This window comes from Paroedura picta, chromosome 9, assembly GCF_049243985.1.
Source record: "Paroedura picta isolate Pp20150507F chromosome 9, Ppicta_v3.0, whole genome shotgun sequence".
NCBI classification, from domain to species: Eukaryota; Metazoa; Chordata; class Lepidosauria; order Squamata; family Gekkonidae; genus Paroedura; species Paroedura picta.
Genome location: NC_135377.1, coordinates 24,141,842 through 24,156,837, shown reverse-complemented (window position 1 = coordinate 24,156,837; position 14,996 = coordinate 24,141,842). Strand labels below are relative to the sequence as shown.

The 14,996-nt window shown below is 42.7% G+C and overlaps 1 protein-coding gene and 1 long non-coding RNA gene across 2 annotated transcripts in view; one reads left to right on the top strand and one right to left on the bottom strand.

Annotated features, from left to right (window-relative positions):
* Positions 1 to 13,117, top strand: part of LOC143844605 (uncharacterized) — a 29,441-nt gene extending 16,324 nt beyond the window's left edge. The window contains exons 2-3 of the long non-coding RNA XR_013234057.1: positions 3,243 to 3,360; positions 12,503 to 13,117. This is a non-coding gene — a long non-coding RNA (uncharacterized LOC143844605). The remainder of the gene's footprint in view (positions 1 to 3,242; positions 3,361 to 12,502) is intronic.
* PIP4P2 (phosphatidylinositol-4,5-bisphosphate 4-phosphatase 2) overlaps positions 1 to 14,996 on the bottom strand; it is a 30,731-nt gene that overhangs the window by 11,651 nt on the left and 4,084 nt on the right. Inside the window, exons 2-4 of the mRNA XM_077351948.1 lie at positions 3,751 to 3,899; positions 2,623 to 2,729; positions 883 to 1,006 (exon numbers count right to left, since the gene is read on the bottom strand). Of these exons, the coding sequence (XP_077208063.1) occupies positions 883 to 1,006; positions 2,623 to 2,729; positions 3,751 to 3,899 (380 nt within the window). The remainder of the gene's footprint in view (positions 1 to 882; positions 1,007 to 2,622; positions 2,730 to 3,750; positions 3,900 to 14,996) is intronic.

The window sequence follows — 14,996 nt, the reverse complement described above, 5'->3', positions numbered from 1 at the left end:
AGCGATTTAGTTTAGAGTTCAGTGGCAACTGAAGACCAACAAAGTTTTATTCAAGGTATGAGCTTTTATGTGCATTCATACTTCCTCAGATAGACTCTAAATTTGATATGAGAGGAAATGAATCATACCTTTTGTATTTAGAGTATGTGTATGCCAATAAAGGTTTTCTGGGTCTATTTAGAGTATGGGAGGGATGGAAGAGCTGCATCGATACTGAGGTACCTATTAGAATTAAGAGTTTATCTTCAACTTGATTTACACTAATCCTTTTATCTACTTTCTTGTCCATACCCTGATGCTGATTCCCTCTAGTTCCTTGGCTTAACAACTTGACAAAGGCTTATTTAGTTTCCAGCTGAAGCTATGGAGCCAGTTATAAGACAAGGAAAGCACTGTTCCTGGTTGAAACCACACCTGCAGCTCCTTTATCAAGATCATCCCATCAAACCTCCTGCCTGTTGTATTTTTCCAAGAGGGTCTCAAGAGGAAAGAATGACTGAAGGTTATCAGAAGCTAAAAGCATGGGATAATTTTAGGAAAACAAAATGGAATCTTAACTGTCATAGAAATGGAACGTGAACTGTGTCGAACAAAGCCCAGATTCTTAGATGAAGCACATTTTTATTGTTATAAATTTGGACCAAATGTGTGTGGCATGAAAATTCTGTACCTCAAGACCAACTCTGGAAAATGATTATTTAAAAAAGAAAACTGAAGCCTGGGCTGCATATCTTAGCAACTCAAAGCCAATACTTGAGAGCAGAGCTCTATCCCACACAAATGCCTCTTCATAGCTATTTCGGACTTTTCAATAGCTGCAGGGCTCACTTAGAAAAGGAGGAGCTTTGGTCCTTTGCAATGGAGCCTATTGGCTATTCTTACCAAGAATGTATTTCCACAATGCCCACACACCACTCTAGTGCCTTCTGGCTGGACAGGTATTGCTGGCTGTGCTGGTTGTTCCTCTGGAATCAGCATAACTGGACCAAGATTAATTATGCGTCTACTGTAGGAAGATTAAAAAGAGCTGCTGCAAAATCCTAAATAATTTCTCTGTAGCTAAATATCTTCGCAAATGTCATTTCAATATGGTCCACTTGAAGACAGACCACTTAAATACAATATACCAAGCAACATTTCAAGACACAAAATGGGTATGATGATACAGACAACTTCATTTGACAACTGTTGTCAATGTAGACTGAGGTCCCCAATCTTTTTGAGCCTGCAGGCATTTTTGGAGTTCTCACATGGAAGGTGGGCACAGCCGTAAAAATGGCTGCTGCAGGTGGTACAGCCACACACAAAGAAGAAGCCTAAGTGCAGGTGGGAAGAGGGACAGTTTTTAAAAATATACTTGGAAAGAGTGAGAGAATAAAACCAATATTGTAGTGGCAGCTGCTGCCGAAACATTATTTTAATGTGCCCAGCCCATCAGATCTTTGGTAGCCAATCAGAAGCCTTAACTGCGTAAATGTTTCTAGAATACTTGATAATTTTTAATGGCGGCATGGTGCCCACAGGCATCCTGTTGAGGACCCCTGATTTAGGTGTATGTATATTTTCAAAACTACAGAAATGCAGAATAAGTTAAAAGCCTGCATACAATGAAACCATTAGAAGTAGGTCCAATATAGATATAATCTTGCCTAATCTCAGCCCGGAATGGAATCAACTAATGTTATGATACCCTGACTGACTGCATGTCAGTTACCTTGTTTCCTGACAGTCCTCCAGGCTTGTAATTTCAGTAGCTGCACAGGCTACAATGATAATGTTTACACTATATCTCCAGCAGTGCCATCCTAAGCACAGTTATACCCTTCTAAACCCAATGACTTCAATCACTGCTTTGGTTAGCACTACAAGTCTTTTGTGCTTGCTACATAAATCTACATTTGGCTTTAGCAGGAAACTGTTCCCCCAGTACTGGTGCCCCATGACAAATAGTAAATAAATTGTGGGGCCCAAAAATAGTACTGGGTGAGGGTGGGAAATCCTGCACTGAACAGAACTGTTCTCTACCTCTGTGCCTCAATAGGATGGCAAGACTACCGTTATAGCAGGCTTTCTCAACCAGGGGTTCATGAAACCCTCGCGTTTATTGACAGCCCTGGAAGGGTCTCCCAAATGGGTGGGAGTAAATTAATTTTAGTATAGTTTTCAAATTTGATAAAATGGCCAATAACAGGCCTGGAGAGAGTGGGAGTGGGAGGGGTCCCTGCTGGGCATGTACATAGCTATGCTTCCAACCATATTTTGCTGTGCCACTTCTGGGGTTTCTTGACGCGTGAAGAATGTTTCAGGGATTTCTCAATGGTAAAAAGGTTGAGAAAGACTGCATTATAGAAACAGAGTGGCCCTTTGCATCAATTTTGGCTGGGAGCCCAGTGCACAATCCTTCTTTTGTCCCTTTATTCATATAGCACAGGATTTACTAGTGGCAGTGTGTGTGTATATAAAAAGGTATACGTACATTATTTTTTACTTTGATATAATACATCACTTTTTTCTCATTTTGATTTATCACATTAAACAGTTTATGCAAAACACTGATTAAAAAGAAATAGCTTCCATAATTATATATATGTGATAAAATGAAAAATAAGATATAACTCTTACCAATTTGGTCTTGGACATCCTATTCTCCGTGATGTGTCCTTACATATAAGAAGACAATTACATGGACACCTAACATACTTTTTGCCTGAAGGAGGGTTTTTGATTGGCTGCAAAAATCAGAAGAAGAGAATTTATATAAAAATACTGACGTATTTGAACAATAACAAAGCAACTTAAGGCTGAGGACAGCACAGGCTTCTACAATGGTCTTACAACTACATTTTTTATTCGGGTCAGCTATTTGTTTTTTCAATTTTAATGGTTTTTGCCATGCAAGACACAACTGCCCTGAATTAATTTTTCTCTCTGCCTTTCAAAGCCCTTTTGCATACCTGTTTCAGAACATAAGCTCAAGATGTTCAGATCTTCCTAAAAAAGTACACAGTGAAGTATGGAGTCCAACAAATGCACCATAATTTTCATTGGTTCCCCACATAGAGACATCCATAAGAGCATGGATGACCCAGGCTAACCGAATTTTGTCAAATCTCGGAAGCCAAGCAAGGTTGGCCCTGGTTAGTATTTGGGTGGGAGATCACCAAGAAAGCCAGAGTTGCTATGCAGAGGCAGGCAATGAAAAATCACCTCTGTTTGTCTTTTGCCTTGAATTCTCTTTACAGTGTATGAAGTACTGAGTCAGACCACTGTCCCAACAGACTGTAGAGCAGGAGGGAACCGCTGAGATATTTTTAAGAAGACACTGCAATGCCATCTCATTTCCTGGAATATAAACTGCAGGTATCTTCCAGGTCATTTGGGGTTTTACTATATATTAAACGTAGATGATGATGTTAGTCATTCAGTCATGTCCAACTCTTGACGATCCTATGGGTTAACCGTTGCTACGTTATTCAATTTTTCAGTGGTTTTAATTATGATTGCTGAGCCAGAAGGAAAGGTGGGATATTAATATTTTTATTTATAAATAAGTAATAAATTCTGACTGGCAGTAGCTTTCCAGAGACTGACACCAGACAATGCTTTAGGTGTGAAAGCCTAAACAGCTACCAACACTAAATAGTTATTGTCACAAAGCAGTAGGTTTTCTTGCAATAATCTTTCGAATTTTCCTCTACTAAAAACATAACAAAGCACATCGCCCAGTGAACAGCCTATAAAACCATTTACCGTAGCTTCATTGCAATCTGTACATTTGACAACATGCTGGTGAAGCTTCCCTTCCAAATTGATTAGCGACTGGCACACACGGCAGTTGATTACGGGAACACCACTAGCATCGGGACTGGCAATGGCGGTATACGGAGGCGGGAGTTCGGCTGAGAAGGAAGAGTGGGAAATAAATTGTATCAGAAAAACACACATGAATTGTGGAAAATATTCTAGCTGTACGAGTAGTTAAAGAAAAAACATAAGTAAGATATTCACATGGGGAGGGGGGCAGAACTAATCAAACTCCTAATACAGCCTGCAGGAGCCAGCTTGCTGTAGTGGTTAGGAGCACAGACGTCTGATCTGGTGAACTGGGTTTGATTCTGCACTCCCCCACATGAAGAAGAAGAAGAAGAGTTGGTTCATATATGCCGCTTTTCCCTACCCAAAGGAGGCTCAAAGCGGCTTACAGTCGCCTTCCCATTCCTCTCCCCACAACAGACACCCTGTGAGGTGGGTGAGGCTGAGAGAGCGCTGATATCACTGCCCGGTCAGAACAGCTTTATCAGTGCCGTGGCAAGCCCAAGGTCACCCAGCTGGTTGCATGTGGGGGAGTGCAGATTCGAACCCGGCATGCCAGATTAGAAGTCTGCACTCCTAACCACTACACCAAACTGGCTTTCTCATGCAGCCAGCTGGGTAACCTTGGGCTCGCCACAGCACCAATAAAGCTGTTCTGACCAAGCAGTGATATAAGGGCTCTCTCAGCCTCACCTCCCTCACAAGGTGTCTGTTGCGGGGAAAGGAAAAGGAAGGCGATTATAAGTCGCTTTGAGACTCCTTTGGTTAGAGAAAAACGGCATATAAGAACCATCTCTTCTTCTAACTGCCAGTGACGAGTTTCTTCTGGGCAAGTATCCAGTTTGGTGTAGTGGTTAGGAGTGTGGACTTCTAATCTGGCATGCCGGGTTCGATTCTGCGCTCCCCCACATGCAGCCAGCTGGGTGGCCTTGGGCTCGCCACGGCATTGATAAAACTGTTCTGACTGAGCAGGAATATTAGGGCTCTCTCAGCCTCACCCACCCCACAGGGTGTCTGTTGTGGGGAGAGGAAAGGGAAGGCAACTGTAAGCCGCTTTGAGCAGGGAAAAGCGGCATATAAGAACCAACTCTTCTTCTTCTTCTATCCCCAGAACTCGGGTCTTTCTGTTACAGAATTATTTCTTCAGTCTGATGCAACAGTGACTAATTCTGTGGTGCTGGCTTAATATGCCTAGCTTCCCAGCATTGTCTACCAAAGTGGGAACAAAATGCAAGTAGTCTTAGCCAGATTGCTCTAAGACAGAGCTGGTAATATCTCACAACAGGGCTGTCAGTATCACAGTCCTTCTGATTAAGTCAATCATCTGGGTCCCATATTGTTCTCTCCTGTTAGCTCTTCAAGTTCAACTAAATAGTAAAAATCAAATCAAATCTTGTTCAAGGTAGAGCTTTTTTAAACTGACGCTACTTATAAGAGTATTTTGACCAACATGCTAGCCTACTGCCAGGCATTTTAAATATTACAGGTAACAGTTTTACATTTACATTCTGAAACATTGTGGGAGGACTGTGCTATGATCTTTTACTGAACATATTTGCAGGTTTGTTTGTACTTCTAATGCTGCTGCTATCAAATCTCTATTGTGGCACATCTTTCTCCTATTCCATATCTGTGTGAACAATAGTTTCTCTCTGGCACATGATTACCCAGATATGAATGTCAGCATATACCCAAGACAAAGTCCAAGAGCCAGTAGAAAGAGAATCAGGCATACCCCACCTTATTTTCATCATACTCACTGGCAAGAACAGTAAACGGGGGGGGGGGGGGGGTGACAAGCCTGGCAGTCAGATAACCAATCAAGAAGGACCTCTCAGTTATTAAGCAGAGTTATGTTAGATACACACAAGATGTTCACCCTAGAACTCAACCTTTCAAAAGACCTCCCCATCCAGAAGCATTTACCACCAAGGACCTAACTTCATGCTATATTTCCCTGAGAGATCAGCTCTGAAGTTCCACTCTTCCCATGGTCAGAATCAGTCCCAAGCTGTATTTGTGTTAAGGCCAGGCTGGTCATGCCCAAAGGGTCCCTCATGGTATCTAGTTATTAATTTGCCCTTCTCAGTTGTGCTTTCACTTAGGGGTACACACTGTAACCCTGATGAATGCATTTTAACTTGCCTAGGTCTACCCAGTCAGAGCACACAATTGTGTGGCTTCACTAGTTCCCCCTTTCCTTTTGGATTATTTGCTTACTTGATGTTCAGATCCTTGCCTTGGAAATAGGCCCTTGGCCTGGAATCTGCATAGATTGTTTCATGCCCTAAGTGTTTTTCTGTTTATAAAAAGAAATGTAATAATACGAAGGTGACAAGTTGTTGAGAATTTCTCTTGTATATTGTTGAAAATTGGGGGGGGGGGGCTGTAACAAGGGTAACATTTTATCCCAGAGTTTTTCTTAAGGATTTAGAAGGAACATATCCTGTCAACATGAGTGGCCACAACAGGTCCATGGCAAATCCTACTGATTGTAGCAAAGGATATTATGGTGGCTTCCCCAGCAACTGATATAATGTGTACAAAAAAACCCCAAGCTACAGCATAATCGATAAGATAATCGATAACCCCAGGACAAGGAAGTTCAGGATATTTTCAAGTACATAAAATGGCGTACTATGGTAACTGTTTGGGGGAAATATATTTTAAAGAAGCTGTCCCTTTGCTTATCTTGGAGAGCACAGGAATGGGGTGCTACAACACGTATACTATGATCTTATAAAAATACTGCTCTAGTTATATCAAGAGGTTTCTTAATCAGGAAGGATGAATTCTGAATCCAAAATAAAGAGTATTTATTTATTGTGCACAATGTCTTCCAAGTTGTATGCTCAGTTCGGTCTCTTGTAATGGCGACATATAGAAAACTTTACAAAGCTGGTTTTTACCAGATATTGGTCATCTAGCCAAATGAAATCAACTCTTCAGGGTCTTAAGCAGAAATTCTTCCCAGTCCTGTTACCTGACATTCTTCTACTGAAAATGTCAAAAGCAGAAGTAGGACTTTATACATGCAAACCAGGTATTTTATTATCGAGCCAAGGTTCCATCTTGGTGGATAAGGTAGAAGGATGTAAATGTTTGGCATTGTACTGCATTACCAAACAGTTATAGAACTCCTTCCCCAGGAACATTTCTCTGTGCCCTTCTGTCAGGTGTCCTTTTACCAGTGGGTGAAGACTTCTGTGTGTTTCATTTGGCATTCCCCCAACTAAAGAGTTGATTTTTATATCTAGCTTTTCACTGCCCGAAGGAGTCTCAAAGCAGCTTACAACTGCCTTCCCTTCCTCTCCTCACAACAGACACCCTGTGAAGTAGGTGAGGCTGAGAGAGCCCTGACAGGACTGCTCTGTAAGAACAGCACTATCAGTGCTGTGATGAGTCCAAGGTCACCCAGCTGGCTGCATGGGGAGGAGCAGGGAATCAAACCTGACTTGCTAGATGAGAAGCCTTCCCTTCCACTCTTAACCACAATACCACACTGGTTAGTGGACATCCTACACAGTCTTGGATTGTATGTCTGTGCTTTTTTATTTCATTATTTTAGAATTCTGAACTTTGCTTTTAATTGTTCAAACATTTTCATGTTTGCCACCTTGGAGACCCCTGATAGAGGGAAAGGCAGCATAACAATGTTTCAAGTAAATTTAGCCTGCATTGTGGCTTACAGTCACATAATACTTTTCACCTGGCAGCCCATTCTCAATAGTACCTTTCTGTGAAACAGGGCAATAAAAATGTGTACTAGAAATACAGAGTGTTTTCCTTTGTAACTTATGAGAGTAATAAAACTCAGAGCGGCTCACACAGTAATCTATGACGTGCTCTGAGTCTTGTAAAATGCTAGCGTGTTCTAGGATGTGTCAGAACGCACCAAAAAGACTTCAAGTATTCTTGAATATGTTTCAAAAGCTGCCTCTTGAAGAGTTCATCAGAACTAGAACATATAGATTCCAGGACAGGCAGCTGGTTGCTTATGACAGAGTACGGAAGATGACCCTGGAGTAACCCAATGGCTCTGCATCAGACAGACTGTGAAAAGAATATCTTGAATCAGCACAGTCTAGACCAGGGGTAGGCAAACTGTGTCCCTCCAGATGTCCATGGACTACAATTCCTATGAGCCCCTCTCAGCATTTGCTGGCAGGGGCTCATGGGAATTATAGTCCATGGACATCTGGAGGGCCTCAGTTTGACTACCCCTGGTCTAGAAGATGGCCCCACATAGGCTTATTCCTTCAATGAAGGACTATAAAATCTATAAGTAATCATACCTCTTCTGAATAAAGCACAGGACAAGCACACAGGAGGAAAAAGATAAAGAGGGTTTGCTTCCTGTTCGGCTTAGAGGGTGAGGAGCAGAAATGGAGGCATGAGCATCGTTCTGAGCCAAAAACAAATTCTCTCCTTTAACTAGGAGGTGCAGACTCCCTTTCACATCTTTAGGGTTCCCAGTGGGTGAGGAAAGAAGCTTAAGAAGATGGACATGGTGAAGCATGTTCTTGCCAGCTCAGTTGAAGGAAGAAAGGGTCCCATTCAATTTAAAGGGCACAGATCTGTCTACTACCCCTCTTCCCAACAAAGGTCTGTCAAAGCTCGAAAGCAGGGATGCTGGACTCATTTGTTGTGGGGGGGGTGGGGCAGATCAGACATAAATGTCACTTTGTCGGGCTGGGCCATGTGTGCCATAAAATGTAATGCCGGTTACCAGAGATATAAACTTTATAAAGGTCAGCAGCTGATGTGCTCCGAGTTAGTGTGTCCTCAGGCTGCCTAGCAACCACTATCAGTGGAGATCGCTGCACTGCTCCCCCATAGACAGCAGCAGTCTATGGCTGCTGGGTGGCTGAGTGACATGTTCAGCAGCAGGAATAGGCCTCCAATGTGCAGAAGAAACTGCCGAATAATATCCCACATGGGCCAAAGAGCAGCTGCTGCCTGGAGGGGTGCAAATACGGCAGTGGCATTGGTTGCCAGGTCTCGGCAAAGGACTGGCCACACACACACCCCATGCAATCCCCACTGCCATCTGGGACAGCATATATCTCCCTGCAGCACCCCTGCTCTAAAAATTGAGCCAAGGAACAACTGTGCTGCTGACTGGTTTGTTGTTTAACAAAATCAGAGCCCAATGGCACCTTTAAGGCCAACAAAGATTTATTCAAGGACCCGGCTCTGGCTCCCACAAAATGGCTCCCACAAAATTTTGGCAGGACAAGTGTTGTGTGGGGCATTCTTTACTCCTGTGTTTTCTCACTTTTCAAATGACTCAGGTCATTTTAGAGTGATGCTGAAAACTAATAGCTCAGTCACGCAAGGCACATTATCCGTTGGGCAAAAAGGCCAGTTCAAGCTTAAAAGGAAGGCTGGGACTTCATAGTAGTCCCAGCTTAAAAGGTAGTTCAAGCTTAGCTAGTAGTTCATAGTAGTTCAAGCTTAAAAGGAAGGCTGGGAACTGTCATAGTAAAAGATGAAGTTGGAAAGGCTCCAGTGTCAAGTTAGCAGCCTACCAGAAGAATTTATTAGTAGGTACAAAGAAAAAGAGCCTCTTGTGGCGCAGAGTGGTAAGGCAGCCATCTGAAAGCTTTGCCCATGAGGCTGGGCGTTCAATCCCAGCAGCCGGCTCAAGGTTGACTCAGCCTTCCATCCTTCCGAGGTCGGTAAAATGAGTACCCAGCTTGCTGGGGGGTAAACGGTAATGACTGGGGAAGGCACTGGCAAACCACCCCGTATTGAGTCTGCCATGAAAACGCTGGAGGGCGTCACCCCAAGGGTCAGACATGACTCAGTGCTTGCACAGGGGAAACTTTTACCTTTACCTTTACAAAGAAGAAAATATACTAATTGGGTAAGCAAAGGTGACTGCCAATCATTATAAAACTTAACATCTTTTCAAATAGAATAAACCAATATTTGCCAATGGCCTTAAGTACATGATAGGTAGATATATTATTTGACAGTCTACAGGCAGCTATAAAAGTTAATAGCAATAGGACTTGTATTCCTGCATTCTAGCCATTTCCAGTAAGCTTCAGTTTTACAAGCTTCAAGGACTTCCAGCACCCTTGGGATAATAAGTTTGATTCATGCTCTTGGCACTAATGTTTATAAAGATTTATAGCTATTTCTCAGTGCCAGTCACCCCTTTCTAAAACATAAGAGAGAACAATAATTAGGTCCAACAGAAACTTCTCTGCCATGTAGCAGACCAAACTGGGTTGGTATTTCCCTAGATGTTCAGAAACTATGCAAGGGACAATAAGGGCAGAACCTTGCCTTTATAAAGTAGTTTGTGTTCTTCTTTGCTTCACGTTCAGAAAAATAAAAACTGTATCTCCAGAAATATTCCCCAATTCCGTACTTCATTATCCAGAACCCTTTTCATTTACTCAAGATCTCTATGGTTCTAGGCAGATCAGAACTCCCGTTTCCGTACACTTCCACAAAGAGTAGGTGTAGAGGAAAGTCATATTCGGATTGCAGCTACGGTGCTGGTTAGGAATGGATGCAGTCACCTTTTCCTCCCACAAGCCCATTACCCAACACTCCCTACAGACAGTAATGCCAAATGTATATGTGTGTTTTAACCCCTTCTTTGTGCATTGCTGTGGTTCCTGCCCAAATTCCCCCAATGGTTATTGAGAAGAAAAAGTCCACCCTATCATAGACCTCCAGTATCTTGTCTAGCTCTCTGGTGACATGGTCATAGCAAATATAACCCGCCACTTTGTGACAGAAAAAGAATGGCAAAGATTTACTTTCAAAGTTTTGTTGCCAACTTACTACCTTGATACAGAACATACTTATTTACACCATCCACTGTGCCTTTTTCCCCCAATAGGGGCTCAAGGCAACTTACATTATTCTCTTATCTTCCATTTTAACGTCACAACAACCCCGTGAGCTGGTTGTGACTGGGCCAAGGTTATCCAAGTTTCCCCAGAGCAGGGATTTGAATCTAGGGTCTCCTAGATCCTATTCCAACTCTCCATGCAATATACCACACTGGCTTTTGGCATCCACTTCCTTTCCCCCCAAGCAGACAGGCAATTCCGGCCTTGGTCTGCCTCAAAAGTGGAGATGATTTGGAAGAATCCACCAGGGGCCACATCTATGTCTGCAAGGAACTTGCATTTGGAAACAGTTCCCTCATTCAAAGGGAAATGCTTCAGTGGGAAACTTCCAACATGTTATGAGTGGCCCTAGACCCCCTGACAGCCATTCTGTGGGCAGCCATGCCACCACCCCATCTTGACAGCTGTTTTATGAGAACCATCTGTCTCAAACTGAAAAAAAAAATGCCCACAGGTTCAAAAAGGTTGGACATCTTTGTTGTAGTTTCTCCACCCCCTCCTCTCATATCTGAATGCCATCTTGAGTTTAAACTCAAGATTACTTTGGAAAACAAAAACAAATAAACAGCACCATTTAGTTCTGTTTAGTTCTATTTAGGCTCTGCCACTGTGATAAAAACACTGCCCTCTCCTTAACAACAAGATGTAAGCAGATTAAAAACTGAGAACCTGGTTAACCCACAATCACCTCTTGCCAAGCCTTCAGCACATTCCCACGTGCCGGATTATGCCTGAGCAGTTAAAAAACGCCAAACTTCTAACAAACTTGACAGTTTGCCTTACCTCTATTTTTAGATTTCGAATATTTGGCCTTGGGGTAAGCAGCAAAAATTCACAGCCAGCATTCAGCGAAACATGAAAGGCTGCTTTCACATTAAAATAGACAAACTAGTATTTTTGTGGTGGTTATTTGGGAAGATGTGTTACTTCTGTTAACAGTCACACCTTTTTGGAACAAGATCACATGCTGTTACTGTCCAAACAGGATCATGTTCACTCAGGTCATACAGTGACACACCCCAAACTGTACTGTGCCCCCTACAGCCAAGTAACAATATTCTCTTGTGATGGTCTGAAACACTCTTGAGAAGACGCAGGCCAGATTCTGCAAGGTTTACACAGAAGCAGTACTAAGTTAGGTCATGACTGCTCATTACAGAGGATGTCAGTCTTCTGGCCCTTTTCATTTTCGCACTCCAAGATGTGAATGAGGTGTTTGGATAACACCTTGATGCTTGGTTCCCAAGGCTTGACAGCAAGATCTGCAGCCACAGAGACTGTTATCTCCATGTCTCATCTGCCTCTAGGTTAGTGAGAAGAAGAAGAGTTGGTTCTTATATGCCGCTTTTCTCTACCTGAAGGAGTCTCAAAGTGGCTTCCAGTCACCTTCCCTTTCCTCTCCCCACAACAGACACCCTGGTAGGTGGGTGAGGCTGAGAGAGCCCTGATATCACTGCTCGGTCAGAACAGCTTTATCAGTGCTGCGGAGAGCCCAAGGTCACCCAGCTGGCTGCATGTGGGGGAGCGCAGAATCGAACCCAGCATGCCAGATTAGAAGTCCACACTCCTAACCACTACACCAAACTGAGGGGAGAAGGGGAAAGTGTCCCAAGGACACCTAGTTTCAGGAACACAACCAGGTATTTTTTTTAAGAAACTGAAGAAACTATGTATTTGAATGGACTACTGTTGCTAGGAGAATACGAGTAGAGCACAAAGAATAGAAAGGGAATTCCCTGCCCTGGTAAACAAATGCTGATGCTGAATCAAATTAACAAGTTCTAGAACGTGTATTTTAAAATCTGTTTTACCAGGTGAACCTGCACTGCAAGAAAGCACGTGGAAGAATTCATTGGCTTCTTAAGATAAAGGCCATTGGAGAAGCTCAGATAATCCAGAGATCAATCAGAAACTTGAATCATCAGAAGTAAGGCCTGCCATGGCCTGGCAATCAGCCAAAGACCAGGCAGGGGGACATAAGGGGCAGCCACTGGTGACAGTGTGATGTCACTTCCAGAAAAATCAAGAAGTGATATCACATCTCTCTAGGAGAAGACAGGAACGGGATGGTATAACCACTGAGTTTCCAGAGATTCCTAGAGCCAACTGAAACCTTGAAAGTGTTGTCATGCCATCAGCTGCTTGGAGAAGTAGTGGGAAACAAGAGATAGGGAATCCTCTACTCCTGCTGGGGAGAGGGGCTAGCAATCCTTATCAAAAGTGATATATTTTGAACCAATCTGTTCCATGTTAATGAGACCCACTCTAAAAACCTCAGAGAGAAAACCACGCTCTTTGGCAATTGTAATTAAGCATCAGTTTCACTGGTTTGCAGGCTACATAAAGACCTGGATACCTTGTAGCTTTGCTACTTACACAGAAGTAAAATCATCTCATATTACTTGAGGTATGCAAAAACACTGAAACAAGCAATATTTGTAATAATTGGATATATTGTAGTTGAAAAATATCAGTATTACGTGATATTCCCAAATACCAATAACAATATGGGATTTGAATTTGGTAAATATTCAGAATGTCAATTGTTTTCAGCTCCATTATAGCTTATGGGGGACCATTAGAGTCAGTGGTCCCTATGGGCTATAATGGAGGATCAATCTAAGGCTGTTTTTTAGGTAGAGGCGCCAAATTTGAAGTATAGCTGCTAGTGCCTCTCCTCAACCCCCCCCCCCAAGTCTGTAGACCAGAAGTTCCAAATCTATGGGTCCCCAAAGATGATGTCCCCATCCTCCATTGTTTCCAATAGGGAGGGAAGGATGCATTTAAACTTTAAATGGTATACAGTCCCTTTGAAACTTAAATACATTTTGCAAGCTGCAGCAGCAAGAGAACTCCAAAGCCATTTAAAGATCTGTCTTAAATGTCTTTTTCAAAATGAGCATTCACTTCAGAGGTATTCAAAGGGACTGAGAATCCTTTAAATGCGCTTCAATTGAGCCTGTACAGCAATCCCAAAAAGTCCCTAATATTTTTGGGATTTTTCGGGCTTGGAAATTTTGGATAGCTGTGAACATAGCAAAAGAAAGAAATCTGGCTGTCTTAATACCTATTTGGGGGATATTTTTCCAGCTCACAAATGCTCCCCTTATTGCCCTCATAATTTCCCAGTTTCTTTAATAGTAAACTTGATCTTTTTAATACATAACTATTATGTATACTCTATAAATATCAGATAATTTTCCATGTACGATTTCTGCTGTTGTTCACAATCCCTGTACACTTTGTAGATGTTTGAAGCTTTGCTGGATATTGCTGTGTCATTTCTAATATCCGTAACTAATGTACTGAAAGCATTATCACATGGAAGTACAGTATCCATTCTTTGCAGATAGTCATGGGTAGGCTGAAGGAGCAGGCAAGATAAAGTCATTTCTATGCAAAGTTCAGGAATCCAGAGGTCAGGCAAGCATGATAGTCCGGTCCAAGAAGTCAAGACTTTCAGGATTCAAGCAAGGTGTCAGCTTGTCAGCATATAGTTTATGTTATATCCATACCCACTAAAGTTTCTCAAGGGGCTTTATAGTTAAATGCCAGCTACTCAGACTTAATTCTGCAACAAGTCATCCTCACTTTTGGTATTGGTGTCTAAACCATAAGGGGAGTGGTTCTTTTAGCCTGCAGCTGTGCTCTAAGCAGTTAATACTGGGGGGCTGGAAACAGAATCAGAGCTGGGGGATGGAGGCGATTTTGTACAAGCTCTAGGCTGTAAATCTTGGCATGCTTGTACCTCCTCCTTGTTTGTTGGCTTCTGCCACCTCTGGTCTGGCTATGCTGGTCCTCTCCTCCTCTGAGGAGTCCTCAACACTGGCTGACGCATGACAGCTCTTCTGAGCATCGTTCCACAGTGGCACCTGCCCCATGTTTCAGGAAGATTGGTAGGACCATTCCTTGGTAAGGTGGTAGTACTTACCTTGAAACAGGCACCTCCAAAGGAATGGGTAAGCTGTGAGCATCACTGAGGTGCAGGTTTCATTCCAGTGATGAAAGTAAGTGTGGCTGTTTTTGGACTATGGTAGCTGCAAATACAGCTGCCTGAAACCCATGGAGTACCACTGGTGAAAAGTCACCCACTGATCCAGTATCTTACCTCAAAATGTACAAAGATTTACTTAGATGCCAACAGACGTGATTTTCAGTGGTCGCTCTGTCTGCATAAAACATACTTGGGGACAAGTCCTTTCTTACGACAAGGCAGGCACCATTGCACTAAGGGCAGCACTTAAAACAACATACTTGACTGAACCCAGGTTGGCATCTGTATGCCAGCACCAACACACATCCATTAAA